This window comes from Furipterus horrens, unplaced genomic scaffold (assembly GCF_987537825.1).
Source record: "Furipterus horrens unplaced genomic scaffold, mFurHor1.1.pri manual_scaffold_8, whole genome shotgun sequence".
NCBI lineage: Eukaryota > Metazoa > Chordata > Mammalia > Chiroptera > Furipteridae > Furipterus > Furipterus horrens.
Genome location: NW_028327178.1, coordinates 74,415,263 through 74,435,210, shown reverse-complemented (window position 1 = coordinate 74,435,210; position 19,948 = coordinate 74,415,263). Strand labels below are relative to the sequence as shown.

At 40.2% G+C, this 19,948-nt stretch overlaps 1 protein-coding gene across 1 annotated transcript; it reads right to left on the bottom strand.

Moving 5' to 3' along the window:
* Positions 1–19,181: 19,181 nt before the first annotated feature.
* Positions 19,182–19,694, bottom strand: LOC150003172 (DNA dC->dU-editing enzyme APOBEC-3Ca-like). The gene is made up of 2 exons (XM_090285022.1): positions 19,519–19,694; positions 19,182–19,410 (listed from the first exon to the last, which is right to left on the bottom strand). Exons 1-2 carry the CDS (start codon positions 19,692–19,694, stop codon positions 19,182–19,184), a joined length of 405 nt encoding a protein of 134 aa, XP_090141148.1.
* Positions 19,695–19,948: the final 254 nt, after the last annotated feature.

The window sequence follows — 19,948 nt, the reverse complement described above, 5'->3', positions numbered from 1 at the left end:
TTTCCATATATTTAAAAAAAAATGAAAAATTTAAACATAGAAGTAAAGAATCAGATAATCCAAGGAATGGTCAAAACAATTTGAAAAAGAACCAAACAAAACTTCTCAAAATGAAAACTATAATAATTGAAAGTTTTAAGATAGAATGCAATTATCCATTAGTTATCCAAAGGTACAAAGGAATGGACTGATTGAAGGAAACAGGTGTGGTGAGCCATCTTCAGGAAACAACCCAGACACTCCAAGCATGCTGCCAGGTCAGTCCAGTTTCCTAGATCTTCTGTTTTGTTTTGTTTGGGGTTTTAATGAAAAACACAAGTGTCACTTTTTTTGTGAAATCTCCTGATCTTTAAATGTTGGATAGAAATTCAGTTAAAACAAAACACATCTGTAGGCGTTGCAGCCAATGTTTGGCCAATTTGTGATTTGAGAGTACTGATGGCAGCAAGGAAGAAGTCCAGCTTTAGGTGAGGAGAGAGAGAACCAATGGTAGGAGGTCATTACAGGCCAAGAATGAGTGAGCATGGAATCAGATTGAGCCATGGGTACTGAATTGCTTTCCCTCCAAGACAGGCAAGGTAGAGCTGCACATACATACCAGTTCAGTTTAGTATATCCCAACAAGCTTGAGAAGTTGAATCTAAGACCCTGCTAGTCTATGAACAAACTGCCTTGGTCTTTAGGTAAGGACATTCGAGTCAGAGAGTTTCTGTTAAATCAAACTGAACCTGCATGTCCCTGGGACAGTGAACATACTAAATAAATGAAACATTGGTGTGTTAGATCTTACATAGGTATGATAATATCAGAATTGTCTAAAAGAATCTTGGAAATAAAGCCTCTCTTGCTGCCAGGGAACTTGACAGAAATCTCTTACTGGTAAATTATCTTTAAATATTCACCAACAGCTTAATGGAAAATGGAACAATGTAATAAGGAAAAATATTTTCTAGCATTGATTTCTGAAGGAAGTCCATCTCTAGTTTAATAAGAAAAAAAAAAAACAAAACAGGAAGGCAACAATCAAGGTAAGAAAATGTGAAAAGAATGGATAAAATACCATCCTGATGTTTTGGAAGTCACTAAAAGTGGCAAGGTGTATTCTGGGCCTCAAGTCAAAAAGTGATATTATTTACTGAGGTCCTCAAAACTTCTAGCAAAAAGGTGTGATTGCACATCACTTCTGCTCCACTGGCAAGGAGCGTACCCTCAAAGCCACAATCAGCTTGCTGCCCTCTGTATACTGAGCACCCACAATGGTAGGCAGCAAATGGGAGTGCAATAAAGGCAATCTCTCCTTTCAGCCTAGACCTCCTCATAGCTGGGTGTTTATTTTCTGCCCATTCTCAGCAGCTACTGACCTCTCTTGTCTATTATTTCAAAGAACCAACACTCTGTGGGAAAAGGCTATGTGCTGTGCCAAAGTCTTAAACTTAGGACAGCAATGCATATTTGATCAAAATCTATGTAAATTCCACACACCAACAGAGTGAATATTTTCCTCTACTTCTAAAGTACAGTTAACCTCTGTCTGTATTTGTGTTTCTACAAGTGGCAAAACCATTTAATGTTTTTCATTATCCTTTTATATTCAACCTCTCCTATTTTAAATCCCTTCTTGAAAAAGGAATCTTTCTCCCAACAGATACAGGCCTTTAAAACACATACAAGAGAAATCACAAAATAATTTTTGTGCCTTGTGTCCTATATGTGAGATGCTTTCAAGGGCATCATTGAGCCAGACAAAGCCCAATCCTTGCTATTTATCTTGAATATTGTCTAGGGTACAGTTTTGAATCATATTTTACCTGCAAAATTGTTAGCCTTTCATGAAGTTTAAACACTGTTTTTAATTTGAAGCATCTACGTAGTATTTTTATCACATTAAAATTGTATGATATGGTACTCATTTTTACTTTAATCAGTCACATTAAGATAAAAAACATATATAGATTACTTTTTTTTTCTTCCTCTGCAAAGCCTTGTTATTGTATTGTCCAGAGGGACAATAGGAACTATATGAGGATCTTGTCAAAATGCAATTTCTGATTCAGAAATTCTGAGATAGAAGTAGAGCTAAAACTCTGTATTTATAACATGCTACTGATCCAAGAACCGTATTTGGAGAAGTAGAATGACCAGAGCACTGGTTCTTAGCTTTGACTCCACATGCAAAACCCATGAGGAGCTGTAAAAGCACCATGTTGCCCCATCCCATCCCAGAAATTCCAATCTAATTGGCCTGAAAAGTGGCCTGGACATAAGAAGTATGTGAAATGCCCCAGGTAATTTCAAAGTGTAGCTTAGTTGGTGAATAGTGGTCTAAAGCAGGATTGAGCTGGCAGACATTCCATACCCCTGACTGTGAGCTCCTGCAAAGAACTCTTTGGCTCTGACCTCTCCTCTCCATAAAAACTTTTTATCTAGATCATTATGGAAGTGCACCATTGTTCACAATGTCCTCAGTGTGCTTAAAATTTAATATAACCCCTGTGGAGTAAATGAACAGGCTCCCTACATGGAGAATTAGCACATTTGGGTCAGTGACTCCTATGGACAAAATCTGAGTGGTCCAGTGTGAGAAGTTTTGGAGTCATATTTTGATCTCATTCAAGTACCAAATACAAAAACACTGAGAGGAAGATAAAGTCTTCTGCATTATTCAGATAGAAAAACTGAAACAAAGGTAAATTAAACATTTGAATAATTAGGAGCTAACATAAATCTGTGTTTCCAAAGAGGAGTAGTATTCTATCTTAACTCTGCAGAACAACAGAAGCACACTAAATGCTTTGGCAAAGACTTAAGGAAGTCATGTTGGTGAGGACTTCAGAGACACCCTGGGATTTCTCATAAAGTCCCAAGCTTAGTCTCAGCTGATTTTGAAGATGGTCAGTCTGAGTTATGACCCTGTCTGGCTTAATGATCCACTAGGGTGTTTTCACACCTGTGAAGATAGATGTGATGTGACTATCAAGGTCTAACATATGTTGAAAGGAGTACAAATACAATGAAAGCAATGCATTGCAAAAAAAACAGATTTAGTTCAGGACACAGATAAAGAAAGAGATGCTAGATTCAGAACATTCCTTGGGAAAATTTTAACAGCCTTCAGGTTCTATTTCCCTGGCTTGGAAGTGGTGATAGGGATACCCCTTCACTGAGTCACTTTTAGAAAATTGTCTCAGGCCTACAGTTACAACTCATCACATTACTATCTGCTGGCAACTAGAACCTAGGTTTTAGTGAATTTTTCTGATATAGTTGAATGCTTACATAAAATGTCATTATTTCCTTCATTTATTTTTATGTCCTCTCTGTGACCGCTAGGGAAATGTTCATAAATTCTATTGAATAATAAGATGACTTTGAGGACACCAAATGAGTGGCCAGAAAGGATCCAACAGTTACAGACATGGCAAGGTTCCTACTACACACATTTCTGCTCTGCAATATTGATGTGTTGGTAAAACCAACTACTACAAAAGGATCAACCCAATGAGAGTTCAAATTCAGGACTCATTGTGAAAGCCAAGTGTAACCAATTATCATGAGCATGTGAGTGTAGATGGAGATCATGATATTGGGGTGAACATTACAGTATTCCTTCACTTATCATGGGTATTACCTTCTAGACACATATTCCCTGTGATAGGTGAAAATCTGCAAAGTAGGAACCTTAGATTTATTTTAGCATTTATATGTATTTTAAGGCTTTATAAACCCTTCCCACACACTTAGAAACCATTCCTAGTCCTTTACTAACCTTTACCACTCCTTTTCCACACTTTTATAAACACTATTTAGGTTCTTAAACATATTCTACACTCTTAAACCTATGTAACTTTAACAACATATGTGTACAGTGCTGCAAAATCCCTCAATATAGCAAAAAATCCGCGATAAATAATTAAATATAATATTTTTAAAAATCCCGTGATACAGTGAGACCGTGATAAGTGAACCGCGATATAGAGAGGGACTACTGTAATTTACAGTTAGACTTCAGTAAATCTATTCCATGTGCTTCTGAGTATCCCAAGAGGGGTTCAAAAGTTCCAAAGGACCCTGCTGCTGTCCTGCCAGGTCTCACTCTCCTACGACACTGAGACACTAAGTACTCTCTGCAATCTAGCCCACAGGACACCAGGTTAATTGCATATTAGAGGGGTCCACAAGACAGGTTGCTTGTATTCCAATGTGTTCCAGTATTTCAGTCTCTGTATATAGAACCCAGGCATTCATAGGTCTCTCTGAAACAAACTATATTTAAGTCTCAACCATCATATCTGTTTACAAAGTCTACTCTCCTCTTACTTCACCTAATACTCTTTCTATAACCCCTTTTCACAAAGAGCTTTCTTCCAAGAGACTCCAAGAATATAAATGTCAGTTGCTCTCTCCAACCTGTTCAGCAGTCATTCCCAAACCTTGGTACTCAAGCAGTGGGCACAACTGAGACTAAAACAAAGACCCATAAAAATAGAAAGTGTTTGGCCATAGAACAAAGAAAATAAATGGAGAAAATGTCATTTTTATTTAAGGCTCCTTTTTCAAACCAAGTAAGTACATCTTTAGGCTGACAAATGGTAGGGTATGTGCTGAATCTGGCATTTGATATAAAGCCAAAATTTTCAGAACTATAGGAATCTACAATGTGGTCTTATTAAAGATGTTAGTCACATCAGCATAAACTTGCCAAATGGAAAAACCCAGATCAAATCATTATTCAAGTAAACAAATTGAAAATGAAGGCATTCCCAGATGCTTTTGACAAGGGGCAAATGGATTACTAAATCAAACATTTCATAAATAAATTAGCAAAATGCATTAGGTAACACTAACATTAATGACACTCACCAGATTGCCAAGGTTCTTAATTAAACCTTTTTAATATAGGCCCTTATATTGTGAAAGGGTTGGTTCTTGCAGACAGCTCATAACACAAAGCAAGTATCTCCAGTGACGTTTCTGCCATCACCGTTTTTCTTCTGACCTGTCTCCAGTCCTGACATTTTTGCAAATTAAACTGAATTACATTATCCATGATGGCTTAAATTCAATTATCTAAATAACTAACCAGCCAACTCCATGACTAAATTATCCACCTGCTGCCTTAACTTTTTGGGTTTGACAACATGATGGTTTCATTTTTATTTTGAAAAGTGAATGTAGACCTGGATATCTCCTGGAAGAAAACTTAGATATTGTCTTTCCTTTTTAAATTATTTTAAGAATCATGATCAAATCTTCATTGCAGAAGATTCAACAATACTAAAGTGTTCAAAAGCAAGGGATGAATGATCTTCATCTCTATTCTCCTTCTCCTTCCAGTGTCACTCTCTGATCTGCTTTCTTGGCCATTTAGTTTTCAAATTTTATATAATCTCAGACGATGCCAGAAGAGACATCTTCACTTTTATGCAGCTGTCTATGGCAAAGGAAAGTCAGGTTTTACATATAAAATTATTGTCATATTTTCTTTCCATAAAAGATTTCACAGGTTTACATTTCCTCTAACAATGTATAAACATGCACATTTTCCTTCACAGTCTTCAAACTTCACATTACACATCATTTAGATTTTTTATGTAAGACAGGTCAAAAAACTCATTATTTGTACTTACATTGCCATGGCTACTTGAGATTGTACATCTTTTGGGGTCTATTAGCCTCTTTTACACATAGTTTTAAACCTAATAAAGGGAGTTAGAACAGTCTTGTAAGGTATAAACAAACAAAAAAAACCATAAAATTAAAACTGCCAAAATATGTATTGGTAGAAAATTTTTATGTATCTGTGAGGTCTCTCAGGAAAATGTTTTTACAACATCAATTTAACGTGGCAGCCAAGGAGAGTTGACTGGAATACACATGCATGAACAATGATGACTTCACTGTACTAGTCACTAGGGGCAGTAGACACTGTTGAGTGAACATGTGTACTGTGTGGTCATTGCATTCAAAATGACTGAGAGGGGAGGAACAGGGTGCAAGAGGGGGAAAAAAGTGGGACAACTGTAACGTAAAAACAAACGAAAAAAATTTTTAGTGGGGGAAAAATGAAAATATGAAGAATGGAAATGCCAGTTAAGTGAATATTAGAAGGACAAGGATTTTCCTTCAAGCTGTATATTTTTCTCCCTATCTGATCCCTCCAGAGTTCATCATTCTAAAGAAGTAAGTAATGACATAAGGTTCTTTGCATAAAACTAATAATACCAGTTGTTAATAGAGGTTTTTTTGACCAAGACTTTGACTGGAATGTCATGCCTAAATGAGACATGCTTGGGCTCTGGTTGTTACCAAAAAGCCCTGAGGAACTGAGAATGACTTTCAAAGGTAATAAAAGCCCACGAGATAAAAGGCCTGGTACTGTGGTTGGTTGTGCGGTCCACAGCAATCTTTCCAGGGAAGGAATGACGGTTGTTTATCTGAAACATGGCTAGAAGGGACCTTAAGGCACAATGGAAAACTTGAAGGACTTGGAAAAGACAAGTGTGTACAGGCAAGGGTGAATGGCAGATATGTGGCTCAGCTTCTGTGCCCCGAAGGGCAGACTGAAGGTCACCCTAAGTGTTCCTAGTGTAAGTTCCAGCAAAGCAGAACTAAAGATCATAAGTGATCATTTGCTGCTCTTGTTGTGTTTATGCAAATGAACAGGATAAATTAAAAATGGACTTAATGCAGTGCCTTTAATGACAAGGAGGGTAATCTTAGGGAGAAAAATCGTTATTCAAGGAAAATCACAATGATCAGTGGCAGACTATAAAGTAGTGCAGCTAACTGCCTTTAAAGTTTCTTTTCATTTAAAATGTTTTCGTTTGAAAGTTAAACTATGTCTGTGGTATCATCAAAGATATTTAAGTTACAGGCAAGAAGAATGTCAAATGCCTTGCAACTGGATGTCTTTCCAATATGACAGTCTTACAGATTTAGAGACTTGTTTGTGGGTTATGTTACATAAATTAACATGTGTTTTCTGTTTTCAAAGGGCATAAGCCTATGATCTCATTACATGAGTGATTGTCTGTACATATAGGCCTCACTTAATCCTGTCTGCATCGCTGCCTCCTGAGACTCAATGGTTTGGCTGAACTAAATGGCTGGGTTGGTGAAGAATGGGGTGGTCTGTGGGCTTCACTTTAAAACTGGTTTATCTTTTCCATCCTAATGGCTTGGACAGAAAGGGCCCAGAGGTCTGAGAGGGGGGAAACCTAAAATATTTCCCTGAGCCCAAACTAAATATAATGGGCAAAAGGGTTTTGGACAGGTGAGATGTCCAAAAGGTGTGCCTAGCACACCTTCCTCCAAAGAAGCCCCCCCCTTTTTTTTTCTCCTAATCTGGAACATTGAAAAATTAATCCCTGCCTTTTGTCATCTAGTAGTTACAGATTGAATGATGTCTTTTAACCCTTTTTGCCAAATCTGTTGCCCCCAGAACACAACAAGGATGCCAGCCTGTTAAACCAAGCACGCCGTTGTCCGGAGACAGCCAACTGACCTGGAGTCTGCACGATCCTTCCCCATGTGGGAAGGCCACCCTCCCCTCCACACCCTCACTATTATTAGGGATTTCTGGACCCAAGGGTAGGTAGGACAGCGACCATGTCCAGCTTGAAGCAGCTAGAGGAGCTTGAGACCTTCGCCCATTGTCCTTTACAAGATTATAAAGGGTCTTAATATCTGAGAGGGAGGGATAGTTACTTTTTACCAACCATGGGTATGGACTTGGGGGAGGAGATTGCTGGGGGAGGGAGATGCTGGGTGGAGGGGAGTAAAGGGGAGAAAATTGGAACTATTGTAACAATATAATCAATAAAGAAAAGCTGGGAAAAAAACTGGTTTCTCTTCTCTATCCTAACGGCTTGGACAGAAAGGGCCCAGAGGTCTGCGAGGGGGGAAACCTAAAATATTTCCCTTAGCCCAAACTAAGTATAATGGGCAACAGGGTTTTGGACAGGTGAGATGTGCCTTGCACACCCTCCTCCAAAGAAGCCCTTCTTTTCCCTAATGTGGGACATTGAAAGATTGATCCCTGCCTTTTGTTATCTAGTCGTTATAGATTGAATGATGTCTTTTAACCCTTTTGCCAAATCTGTTGCCCTCAGAATACAACAAGGATGGTAGCCTGTTAAACCAAGCACCCCGTTGTCTGGGGTCAGCCAACTGACCTGGAGTCTGCACAATCCTTCCCCATGTGGGAAGGCCACCCTCCCTCCACACCCCCATTCTTATTAGGGATTTCTGGACCCAAGGGTAGGTAGGACGACCACCATGTCCAGTTTGAAGCAGCTAGAGGAGCTCGAGACCTTCGCCCATTGTCCTTTATAAGATTATAAAGGATCTTAAGTCTGAGAGGGAGGGATTGTTATTTTTTATTGTTAAACTAATTAATTAATCATTTATTTTTTAGAAAAGAGAAGAAGACTATATGAAAGGGTGAAGTGGGAGAGCTTGAATGTACGACCCATGTGCATGAACTTGGGGCGGGGATTGCTGTGGGAGGGGTGGTGCTGGGTGGAGGGGAGCAAAGGGGAAAAAGTTGGAACTATTGTAACAATATAATCAATAAAATATACTTTAAAAAATGACTCAGCGAGTAAAGCAACAAATCTTCATCAAATTTTGTGTTAAGTTTGAATATTCCTCTGTGTAAGTTATTTGGATGATTCAGAAGGCCACAGCCATGGGCAACTGTTGATCGGCAACTTCACTACAATAATACACCCACTCATGCATCACATCTCGTGCAGAGATTTTTGGTGAAACATCAAATTACGCAGGTGACTCAGCACCCCCTACCACCCAGATTTGGTGTCCTGGGACTTCTGGATTTTCCCAAAACTGAAATCACCTTTGAAAGAGAAGAGATTTCAGACCATTGATGAGATTCAGGAAAATATGATGGGACAGCTGATGGCGATTGGGAGACCTGTGTGAGGTCCCAAGGTGTCAATTTTGAAGGAGACTGAGGTGTCATTGTCCTTTGTACAATGTTCCTTGTATCTTGTATCTTCTTCAATAAATGTTTCTATGTTCTATATTACATGGCTGGATACCTTCTAGACAGACTTCATACATACATCCACACCTATATATATGTATGCATGTATAAATGTGTGTATGTACACACATCAGAGAAGGAAAACTCTGACTCCTAAAAACCTCCACTGCCTTGCGGCATACCTCTTCAGGGGAAAGGCTAAGGGAGTAAACCCCGACAGAAAATCCGGAGCCGGAGTCCCTAAGGCGGTTTGACGTTGTAGTCAACACCGGCAACTCCTGCGGCGCACCTGAAGCCAAGCTGTATTGACTCCGTCTTTCCCTTGGACCCTTCAGCTGCGAAGAGAGGGGGGGTCTGCTGCATGGGCAACAGCAGACCCTCCATATCACCCTGCCCAGGCTCTGTAGCTTCAGCTTCACTGGAGAGGACACTCCAGCGTCATCGTAAGATGTCGATTCAACACGGGAGGAGACAGATACCGTGTCACTCCCGAGTGGGACTGCACAGCCATTCTCGGCGGTGCAGATAGACTCTTAAGAAGCTACACCATCGTCTCTCGAGACGGACGGCTGCCGACGACGCCGACGATGTACACACATATATGAAATACAGATATATACACACACAATAAAACAAATAATCTAATTTTCTCCCCAAAAGTTTGAAACATTAATTTTATTATAGTATGTATTCTAAATAGGTCTTTGTAGGGTATATATAAGACACACAAGTCATATAAGACTATAATAAATAGTCTCATTTGCCAGATTGCTAAAGTTAGACCTAAGAATAAGTCTTTCAGTCTCATCAAAGCAACTACAGCCATCAACTCTGGCATAGGGCAGTGCTGAGCAGAAATAGGTCATCATTATGCTTTACACAACAGCTTATGGTCTAAGGAGACTTAGGTCTTGACTGAGATTTTTTATTTTAGAGTCTCTCCTAATGGCTTTTTCAAAGTGGAGCCCGGAAAAAGCCTTGAGAATCACAAGGCACATAGGTATGTAGCTAACTGTGGACTTTCTAATAAACATTATCTTCCCAAAAGATGGTATATGCTTCAATTTAGCAAAACTGCTAGGTCTTTCTGTCTGGAGAACTTGCAGATTTGAGAACCATACTCAGAAGTTTACTGTGACCTCTGTTATACTGTGTGCACTGGGATAGAAAGCTAAGTGAGATTTCATAAATTCTTTTGTCTAATATGCTAAGAAAATGGATTTGTTTCAATCAACTCAGAATCCTGGGAAATTCAGATATCATGTACAATCATTGATGAGTTTTTCAAGTTTATCTAATCCAATGCCTTATTTCACAGCAAGTAAAACTGAACAAGAGATAATGACTTGCTCAAGGTCATGCAGCTAATTCATGTCAAAGCTGAGTCACCAAACTCCCAGTGATTTCACTGCCCTCTGTATTATGCTGTCTTTCTCTCACTCAGAGGTTCTGGGTAGTCAAAGAATGAACTTAACAAGCTTCTTATATGTGATTCATACTCTTTTAGATTCTGTTCCTCCCAAATTCTACTAAAGCAACAGTAAGAATGTATGAGAAGACAACATAAATGAAATATTGGAATCTCACAAGTAGATGCATTTTTAGAATTCTAAAAATCTGAATTCTTAGCCAAGGAAAACTTTAAGTACATTTCATAACTCTCCAAAATGTTCAAGAATTATTTGCACCAAGTTCCTTTGGAAAGAGCAGGTGTTCGTGTAGTATAGAAAAAGATAATTTCTCGGAAGTCTACTTAAGGGGAAGTTAGAACCCAGATCCATTTTATATGTCCATGCAGCAAATTCACTGGCCCTCTCTCACTACAATGGAAGAATGTCAGTGATAGCTGAGAATTATTGTTTGTAGATGTCTTGGGTGCAGAGCCAAGGATAGATGAGTTCAGATCAGGTGTCTAGTGACCATCACTAACAATATCAACTATTGTTTTCTTAAATTGTTTGCCAGGTATCAACTCTAAAGTTAAATATGAGACACATAAACAGTGAGGACCACACTTCGGGCCAAGATAGAGGCCTAGACTGACACGCTCCATCTCCCTCTCCAACTAGGAAGGAATACAACAACGCGAAACCAGAAATAACCAGAGATTCCAGAAAATAGAGCTACATGGAAGTCCAACATATGAAGTTATAAAGAAGTAGTGCTCGTCCAGACATGTGGGAGGGGCGAAGCCAGGGCAGAGAGGTCAAGCTGTGCTGGTAGCGGCAGTTGTGGCGACAGTGGTAGGACAGTGGTAAAGCAGTAAGCACAGGCACCCATATTTAAGGGGAGGCGAGAAACACCCGGGGAGCACCCCCAGCTGCAGACCAAACCCGTCAGCTTGCGATTCCAATGCCAGGGAAGGCAGACCCCCTTTGCCTCGGACGGTGAGGGCCAGAGGGCATGGGGATGGAGGAGGAAGTCCCGGTCTCTCAGCAGAGAGTGAATGACAGGAATTCATCTTGAATCCCTGCCCCAACAGAAAGTGCCACAGTGTGGTGAGAAGGGTCATCCAGTAGTGACGAGTGCACGGGGCTCCTCCCCCTATAGCATAGGAGGTGTGACAGCCCTGCCCAGGAAGCAAAGGTAAACACAAAACAGTCAGGATAACACAGATCACAATAGAGATCCCATTGACGCAACTGACCAGCCAGCAAATATCTAACCTAATGAAGCAGCAGATAGGAAATCTTTTGAAGGCACAATTCAGAAATTTGGTTATATGAATGCTTACAGACCTAACAGCAGATCTTAAACAATATGGGGAAGGAATGAAGGCTGGTCCTGCTGAAATGAACAAAAACACATACAAAACTAGTGGTGAGGGAAAGAAAACCAGGGATCAAATCAACAAATTGGAACACAAGGAAGGAATAAACAGTCAACCAGTGCAGAAAGAGGAAACAAAAAGTGAGGAGAATGAGGAGAGCTCAGAAACCTATGGGACAGCTATAAGCAGGCAAACATCCAAATCATAGGGTTGCCAGAAGGTGAAGAAGAAGAACTAGAAATTGAAAAATTATGCAAAAAAATAATGAAGCAGAACTTCCCCAACTTGGGGAAGGAAATAGACTTACAGGTTCAGGAAGCACAGAGAGTTCCAAAAATACTGGACCCAGAGAGAACCACACCAAGACACATTATAATCAAATTGTCAAAAATTAAGGCTAAAGCTCTGGCTGCTGTGGCTCAGTGGATTGAGCATCGGCCTGCGAGCCAAGTGTTGCTGGTTCGATTCCCAGCCAGGACACATGACCTGGTTGCACGTCAGATCCCCATTTGGGAGCGCGAGTGAGAGGCAACCACACAGTGATGTTTTCCTCTCTTTCTCCTTTCCCCTCTCTATAAAAATAAATAAACAAAACAACAAACAAACAAATAAATTATTTTTTTAAAAAATTAAGTCTAAAGAGAGAATCTTAAAAGCAGCAAGAGAGAAGAAGAGAATTACATACAAAGAGGTCCCAATAAGACTATCAGGTGATTTCTCAAAAGAAACTATGCAGGTAAAAAGGGACTGGCAAGAAATATTCAAAGTAATGAAAAGCAAAAACCTACAGCCATAATTTCTCTATCCAGTGAAGCTGTGATTCAGAATAGAAGGGCAGAGAAAGTGCTTCTAGGACAAAGTAAAACTGAAGGAGTTCATCAGATCCAAACCACTGTTACAGTAGTCCCTCTCTATAGCATGGTTCACTTATTGTGGCCTCATTGTATCACGAGATTTTTAAAAATATTATATTTAATTATTTATCAGGGATTTCCCACTATATCGTGAGATTTTGTGGTACTGTATATGTATTTATATGCATAGTATTTATGATTTTAATGATTTTTGCCTAAAAATTTTCAAAAAATATATTAAAAATATAATAAATGATTCTAACATTAAAAAAATATTAAATCAAAATAAAATACTGTACACTGTTTACAGTACGGATTTTTCTGTGGACAAACACATACATCACGCTGAAAATGAGATATATGCTCGAGCTCATTTGCCTACGTGAGATTGTACATGGCACACGATTAGCTGATTGATGGAAAGTGGCCAACCAGAGCATTGTCTTGTGTATCCTGGGCACTGATTATCTCAGTAACCATAGCATCAGACTGTCTGCTGTCCCACACTGTGTGCATATGTTTAGCATCTCGCCTTGTCCACTTCACTCCTACCTCTGACTGCTGTGTGTAATTTTGCTTTGAGGTGTTGTGTTTTGTGAAATTTTCCTTAAAGACTGAATTTATTGCAAGCCCTATGATGCCACCCAAATGTTCTGTATCTTCTAAGGATTCTGGCAGTGAACCCAAGTGCCAGAGAAAGATGCTTACCATAAAAGAGAAGGTGGAACTTCTCAACATGTTGAAGGAAGGGAGAAGCTATGTGTCTATTGGCCGCCATTATGGGATCAATGAGTCTACAGTTCGCTATATAAAGAAGGATGAGAAGAATATCAGATCTATAGCATCAGTGACTTTCAACAAAACAGCAAAGGAGGTGGTTACTTCCTGCAATAAGATCATTGTGAAGATAGAATCTGCATTAGCTGTGTGGATAAACAATTACAGAAAAACGAATATCTGGCTGGATACAAACACCATCCAGATGAAGGCCAAGCAACTGTATGATCGTTTAGCAGCAAAAAGGGATGATCACGATGGTGATGAGAATGAAGAAGAAGATGACGACGATGACACTGAAGCAGGACCTTTGAGTGCTTCTCCAACCAGACCAACCCCATTCAGTGCCAGCAAGGGCTGGTTTGACAAATTACAGAAACACTTTGGACTCAAGAGCATTTCTCTGCATGGAGAGGCTGCGTATGCAGATAAAGCAGAGCCGAGGAGTAAGTGAACAACACGTTCAAAGACATCATTGAGGAAGGAGGCTATATGCCTGAACAAGTTTTCAACATGAATGAAATGGACTTATTCTGGAAACAGATGCAGTCTTGCACTTTCATTATGAAGGAAGAAGCAAAAGCCCCTGGTTTCAAGGCCCAAAAAGATAGGGTAACTTTAATCATGTGTGGGAATGCTGCGGACTTTATGATAAAGCCAGAGTTTATATAAGTCCAAGAATCCAAGGGCCCTAAAAAACAAAAATAAGAATGTGTTGCCTGTGTACTGGATGCACCACCCTAAGACTTGGATCACAAAACTCCTCACGACTGACTGGTTTCATCAATGTTTTATCCCGGAGGTTAAGGTTTATCTGGCAGAGAAAGGCCTTGATTTCAAAGTGTTTCTGATAATGGACAATGCTGGAGGCCATGCTATCGAACTGACATACAATGGCCTCCAGATAGACTTCTTGCCACCAAACACCACATCTCTCATGCAGCCAATGGATCAGGGCATTATTTGCACTTTTAAGGAGCTCTATACCTGAAATGCCCCGCAAAATCTCGCTGAAACTATGGACTTGGATGAAGACTTCTTGCTAAAGGTGTACTGGCATGAGTACATAATCGCATCGTGTCTCCAAAATATTCAAAAGGCCATAAGGGAGATGAAGGCTGAGACTTTGTATGCCAGCTGGAAAATATTGTGGCCAGAAGTGATCCATGATTACAAGGGATTCTCTCCTGATGAAATCTATCACTCTGTGGTGGATAAGGCTGTGAAGCTGACAAAAATCCTGGGAGGAGCGGGCTTCAGTGACATGACTACTGAAGATGTAAATACCCTGATCGATGTGCACCCTCAACCGTTGATGGACGAAGACCTGGAGGAGCTGACTAAGTCAGCAAGTGAAGAAGAGAATGAGGAACAAGACAAACAACGGGTTGAAGAAAAGGAGGAGGTTGGCCTAACACTTGATCGTCTTGGAACCATGATCAAAACAGCCAAAGAACTTCAACGAGTGGCTGAAGAATACGACCCCCATGTGGTTCGTTCATTGCAGTTTGCAAATTCAATCGACAGTGCCATGTCAGTTTACAAAAACATTCTCAATCAAAAGAAGAAGCAGTGCCAGCAACTCCCCATAACTATGTTCATCACTCGAACAAAGAGGTCGGTTACGCATATGCCTTTAGCGGAAGTAGAAGTTATGGACGAGGCTGAAGATACTACTGCACCACCTGAAGAAGTGCCTGATGAAGTGGTGCCTTTGAAAGACCTGTAATGCTCTTCTTTGCTGTACAGTACATTCATCTCATCTTCATCACCTTCATCGTCACCAGTACTGCACAGCTAATATACCATCTTCATCATTTGAGTTGTAGTATACTTCACTCGTGAATACCCATATGAAGTTTTACAGTACTGTATACATATGTTGTTAAAGTTACATAGGTTTAAGGGTGTAGAGTATGGTTAAGAACATAAGTAGTGTTTATAAAAGTGTGGAAAAGGTTAATAAGGGAGTGGGAAAGATTAATAAGGGACTGGGAACGGTTTCTAAGTGTGTGGGAAGGGTTAATGAAGCCTTAAAATATATATAAATACTAAAATAAATGTAAGGTTCCTACTTCGTGGATTTTCACCTATCGAGGGCGGGGGGGCGGTATCTAAAACATAGTACCCACAATAAGTGAGGCAATACTGTATATGAAATGTTAAAGGGACATGTTTAGGAGAAAGACAATCAAAACTATGAACATTAAAATGAAAACTGTGTCACAACAACCAACAACAGAAGCTAAGGAATTGAAACTAAGACAATGAAGTAGGCAACGAGAGTGGGAAAAGAATTATAGGTATAGGGAACATTTTGTGGGGAGGTCAACAGGGAGGGGAAGGAGGGGAAGGGAGCGAGATGGTACAGGAATTAAGAAGCATGGTAGGAGGGAGTGGAGTAGATAGGAAGATGTTGAGAAGAACTATATGCACAACCAATGGGCATAGACTAAGGGGACGGGGCAACTGGAGGAAGAGGGGTCACTGAGTGGAGGGGAACAAAGGGAAAAGAAATTGGGACCACTGTAACAGCATAATCAATAAAGCATATTAAAAAATTAAAAAATAAAAAATAAAAAGTAAACAGTGAGGACCAGAGCTATCCCTGCTGTAGATCCACCTGAGTACAACACGTATAAAATCCCCAGGTTATCCGCTCTTCTGCTGATTTTGAGTTAACCAAAAGGAGCTTACCTTGGGTGAACCTGACTTAATCAGAGGAGCCTTAAAAGAAGATGAAGCATCAAACAGACATTCTCCTGCTGAACTGAAAGTAAGAAGCTGTGCTGTGAACTCCACATAGAGCCCTGTGGTAAGGAATTGTGGGAGGACTGCATAGTAGTTCCAATTGGTAGCTAGCAAGAATGAAGCCTCAGTCCTATAACCACAAGGAATTAAATTCTAGCAACCACTAGTAATCTTGGCAGAAGACCCTAAGCCTCAGGTAAGAATCATTACCCTGATCAAATACCTTTACTTAGCCTGCTTGAGCAGAGGAACTAGCCAACCCATGCCCAGACTCTTGAAGCATGGAAACTTAGAAAGTGAATTTGTGTCACCCTAAGTCACTGTTGTAATTTGTTATGCAACAGTGGAAAACCAATACCTCTGGGTAGTATCAATGGGAAACAATGGCCAAGAAAGAGTAAGGTAGAAGTAAGCCATAGGCCAAGTCCACTGCTACTTCACCAAGAGTGAATTTTTCATCTTATATTCTTCGTATTTGTCCCCCCACTTCTAACTGGAGAGCAGACTACTTTTCCCATTTTCCTGACTCAAATTAGAAACAGGCTTTGAAACTTAATTCTCTCAGTGGAAGTGAAGAAAGTTCAGACCAGGCTCTCATCACATTAACTCTGGGGTGATAGTGGGCTCATTGAAAAGTGACCAGAGAGAAGGCAGAGTACTTGAGACAATCTAATCCAAAAATGAAAATGGCCAGAAAAATGAGTTAGAATCATTATCTCAAAAGTGAAGAGTCAAAGGCAAAAAGAAAAAAACAAAAAACGCTGATTATATATACACCAAACCCAAGAGTTGAAAATAGGGATCTAAAGCAAAGGAGGCTCTGAGCCATTTCTGGAAAAAGCCATGGCACAGTGGGCAGACACATTGGAGGTGAGCAGGTGAGTGGTGTGTGTATATGCCAAGACACTATAAAAGCATAGTGTAAGGAGATGCATAATTAATGAGGGCCTTCATCAAGTGCTAGCATACAGATTTGGAAAACCTCTGAGGCAAACATACATTAGCTTCTCTGGAAATCTTCTACAAGTCTACTTTGGAATTTGCATGAGAAAGCGGGCCAGAAATAATCTATACATCTTGGCTGGGACCAGTTGTATATAGGAAACCTCCTCAGAAACCACCCAGCTTAAGGCAGGGAACACACTGATGGAGACCTCAATGGATCTCCAAAAACAGGTCTCCGATAAAATTATTATGAAGACAATTCATGATATTAGACATGTATCATGTAGTAAAGTAATCTGTCCTATTATAGGAATAGTAAAATAAAAGACATAGAACATTTTAGCACAGGCTCACCTTTTCACAGCCCATCCTAAAGTCTAAAAGTTGGGAGGTACTTTAGTGAGCATCTGTCTCAATGCCCCTACATAGATGAAGTTCAAAGAGAGCTATATGACTCTGGAAGAAACTAATATTTATCTTCAAATATCCAAACATCACTATAGGACAAAGTGATGAAGAAAGGACTGAATTGGAATTCTAATGCTGTGTTCATGAATGGTCTGAGATCAGGCAATTCACTTTACTTCTCTGAACTTTTCTCATCATCTGCAAAGTAGATATAATTAATAAAAAGATAGGATTGCTATGAAAATGAACAATGCAATCATGGACCCACAGCATAGTACATGACATATAACTTTTCTGTACATTTTCTTATGAGTCTTAGGAGCAACTGTCCTTTCCTCTTTATCTTTGGACCCACTTCACAGAATCTTCGTGGAAGAAACCAAAATAACTGAGTTTTAAAATCTGTAATCCTAGATCCTAAATCCTAGAACAAACCCAATACATTCTTGAGACTCAATATAAAATTATCACTGGTGTTCCTTTTGTCCCACACAGCCTCCTGGCCTTGTAAGAAAACTTGTAGCCTGGTCTGAAGACTCCACCAGGGAAGATCAAAACCCCAAGGCCCCATCCTGAACACAGTCAAAGGAAAGCTGTCTTGAAAAGATTCAATCACTGGATTGTGGATGCTTCCAGCATGTTAAACAGGAATTGAAAAGCAATAATGGAAACAAAATTCAGGGCGATAAAAGTGCAACCATTAACTTTTTATGATTTAAGAATTTAGGACATGTGTTTATCACTAAGGCACTTTTGATGTCAGTGAGTTTATAAAGAACATAACTGTTGAAAATCAGCCGCATTCACAGCAATATCTTAGTGCATAATGTTGGAATTTTAGAAATTGCTATCAAAATTATTTCACTATAAAAACTGAAGAAACTTTTAATTAAGTAAAGGAAACTAAATGCCCTACATCACTCCCTTTTTTCAACAGGTTAAGAAAGTGTCACAGCTACCAGCTAATGCTTTCTTATTATAGCACCTTGGTGAGGTGGGCCATCTTCTTCTTCAAAAGAAATTTGATACAGAAAGCTTCATGATTTGTTTAATTCATGTGTAGTGAATTCTGGTTTCTAGCTTATATCCCCGAGTCCAGTCATTTTCACAGTATTTCAATCCCTAGCCCACCATCATACAATATATGCACACACACACACACACACACACACACACATTGAATAAGAGGTGCTTCTCAAAGGGCAGACTTTTTTGACATTTTTGCTGCCTCTTTTATATCCTAGAACCATTCCTTTGACTTGCTACCTACTGGCTTTGCAGTTCAAAGACCCTCTTTTCATGTTGGGCTTTCTTTTTCTTTCTTTTTTTTTTTTTTAGAGTCACAGAAGGGTTTATTCAATTAGGCCAAAGTAAAAGAAAAGGAGAGAAAGACCTCTCAGGTTTGTCTTCTCCAAAAAGAAGAAGTAGAGCATTTTTAGGCAGCTAGGGGGTGGGGCAAGGGCAGCTTCTGAGAACCTGGACAGACATCTGTGAGTCCTCAGTCTTAGATGATGCTTCTTCATATCAGACACCCGGGAGCCAGCAGCTGGTTTCAGCTACCTTTCTTCTGCAAAGCACACTCGGGATTCCTCCTCGGGGCCTGAAGTTTATCCCCTGCAGAGGATGTCATTAAGCTCCCCATCCAGAGTATAATAATGTCGATGGATGTTCAGCCAATACCTGAAGTTCCTTCCGCCATTGTCCACAAAGTTATCCAACAATATTCAAAATTCTCTGGGCACATTATGGCCACCTGGGCCCCTGCCAGGTCCAGGTGTCGAAGGCCCTGCTTGTCCTTGTACTTATAGTAGTAGATGCGGGAAGCGAAGATGTTCAGTTTCACTTTCTTGTGCTCCCTGAGAAACTTGACCACTGCCTCTGCACAGCTGCCGCAGGGGCTGCAGGACGCGTACCAGGTGACATCGTAATTCGCATAAGGAGACAGAATCGTGTCCTCGAATCATTTCAGGAAGCAGAGTTCTGCGTGGAGAGGCTCCTCCGGATACCAGTGGTTTCGAAAGACCCCTGAGTAGTAGGATTCAGGACAGTGGCGCTGTTTTTCTTTCACTTCGAAGCAGAGGTAGGTGAGGTTCTGCTCCGGGTCATGCAGCAGGTTGCAGAATCGGAAGCTGAAGGTCTTGGGAGACAACTTCTCCGCTGGGTTGCTGGGCCAGGGCTCCATGATGTGGTCCTGTTGCCAGGCTTCTTTCTCCCCTGGTGTCTGTCGCCAGCACTGGCGCTGCCTTTCTCATGTTGGGTTTTCTTAAACAACAGACCCTTAAACAAGGATTTGAGTACAAATGATTTATTAGGGAATGGCGAGGGGTGATCTTGAGAATTACTGGCGGAAGAGGGTAATGCGACAGATTGAAAAGCAGCCAATATAAAGTGTTCTGATGAGCAAGTTACTACTGTGAACAACAGGGCTCAATCCAA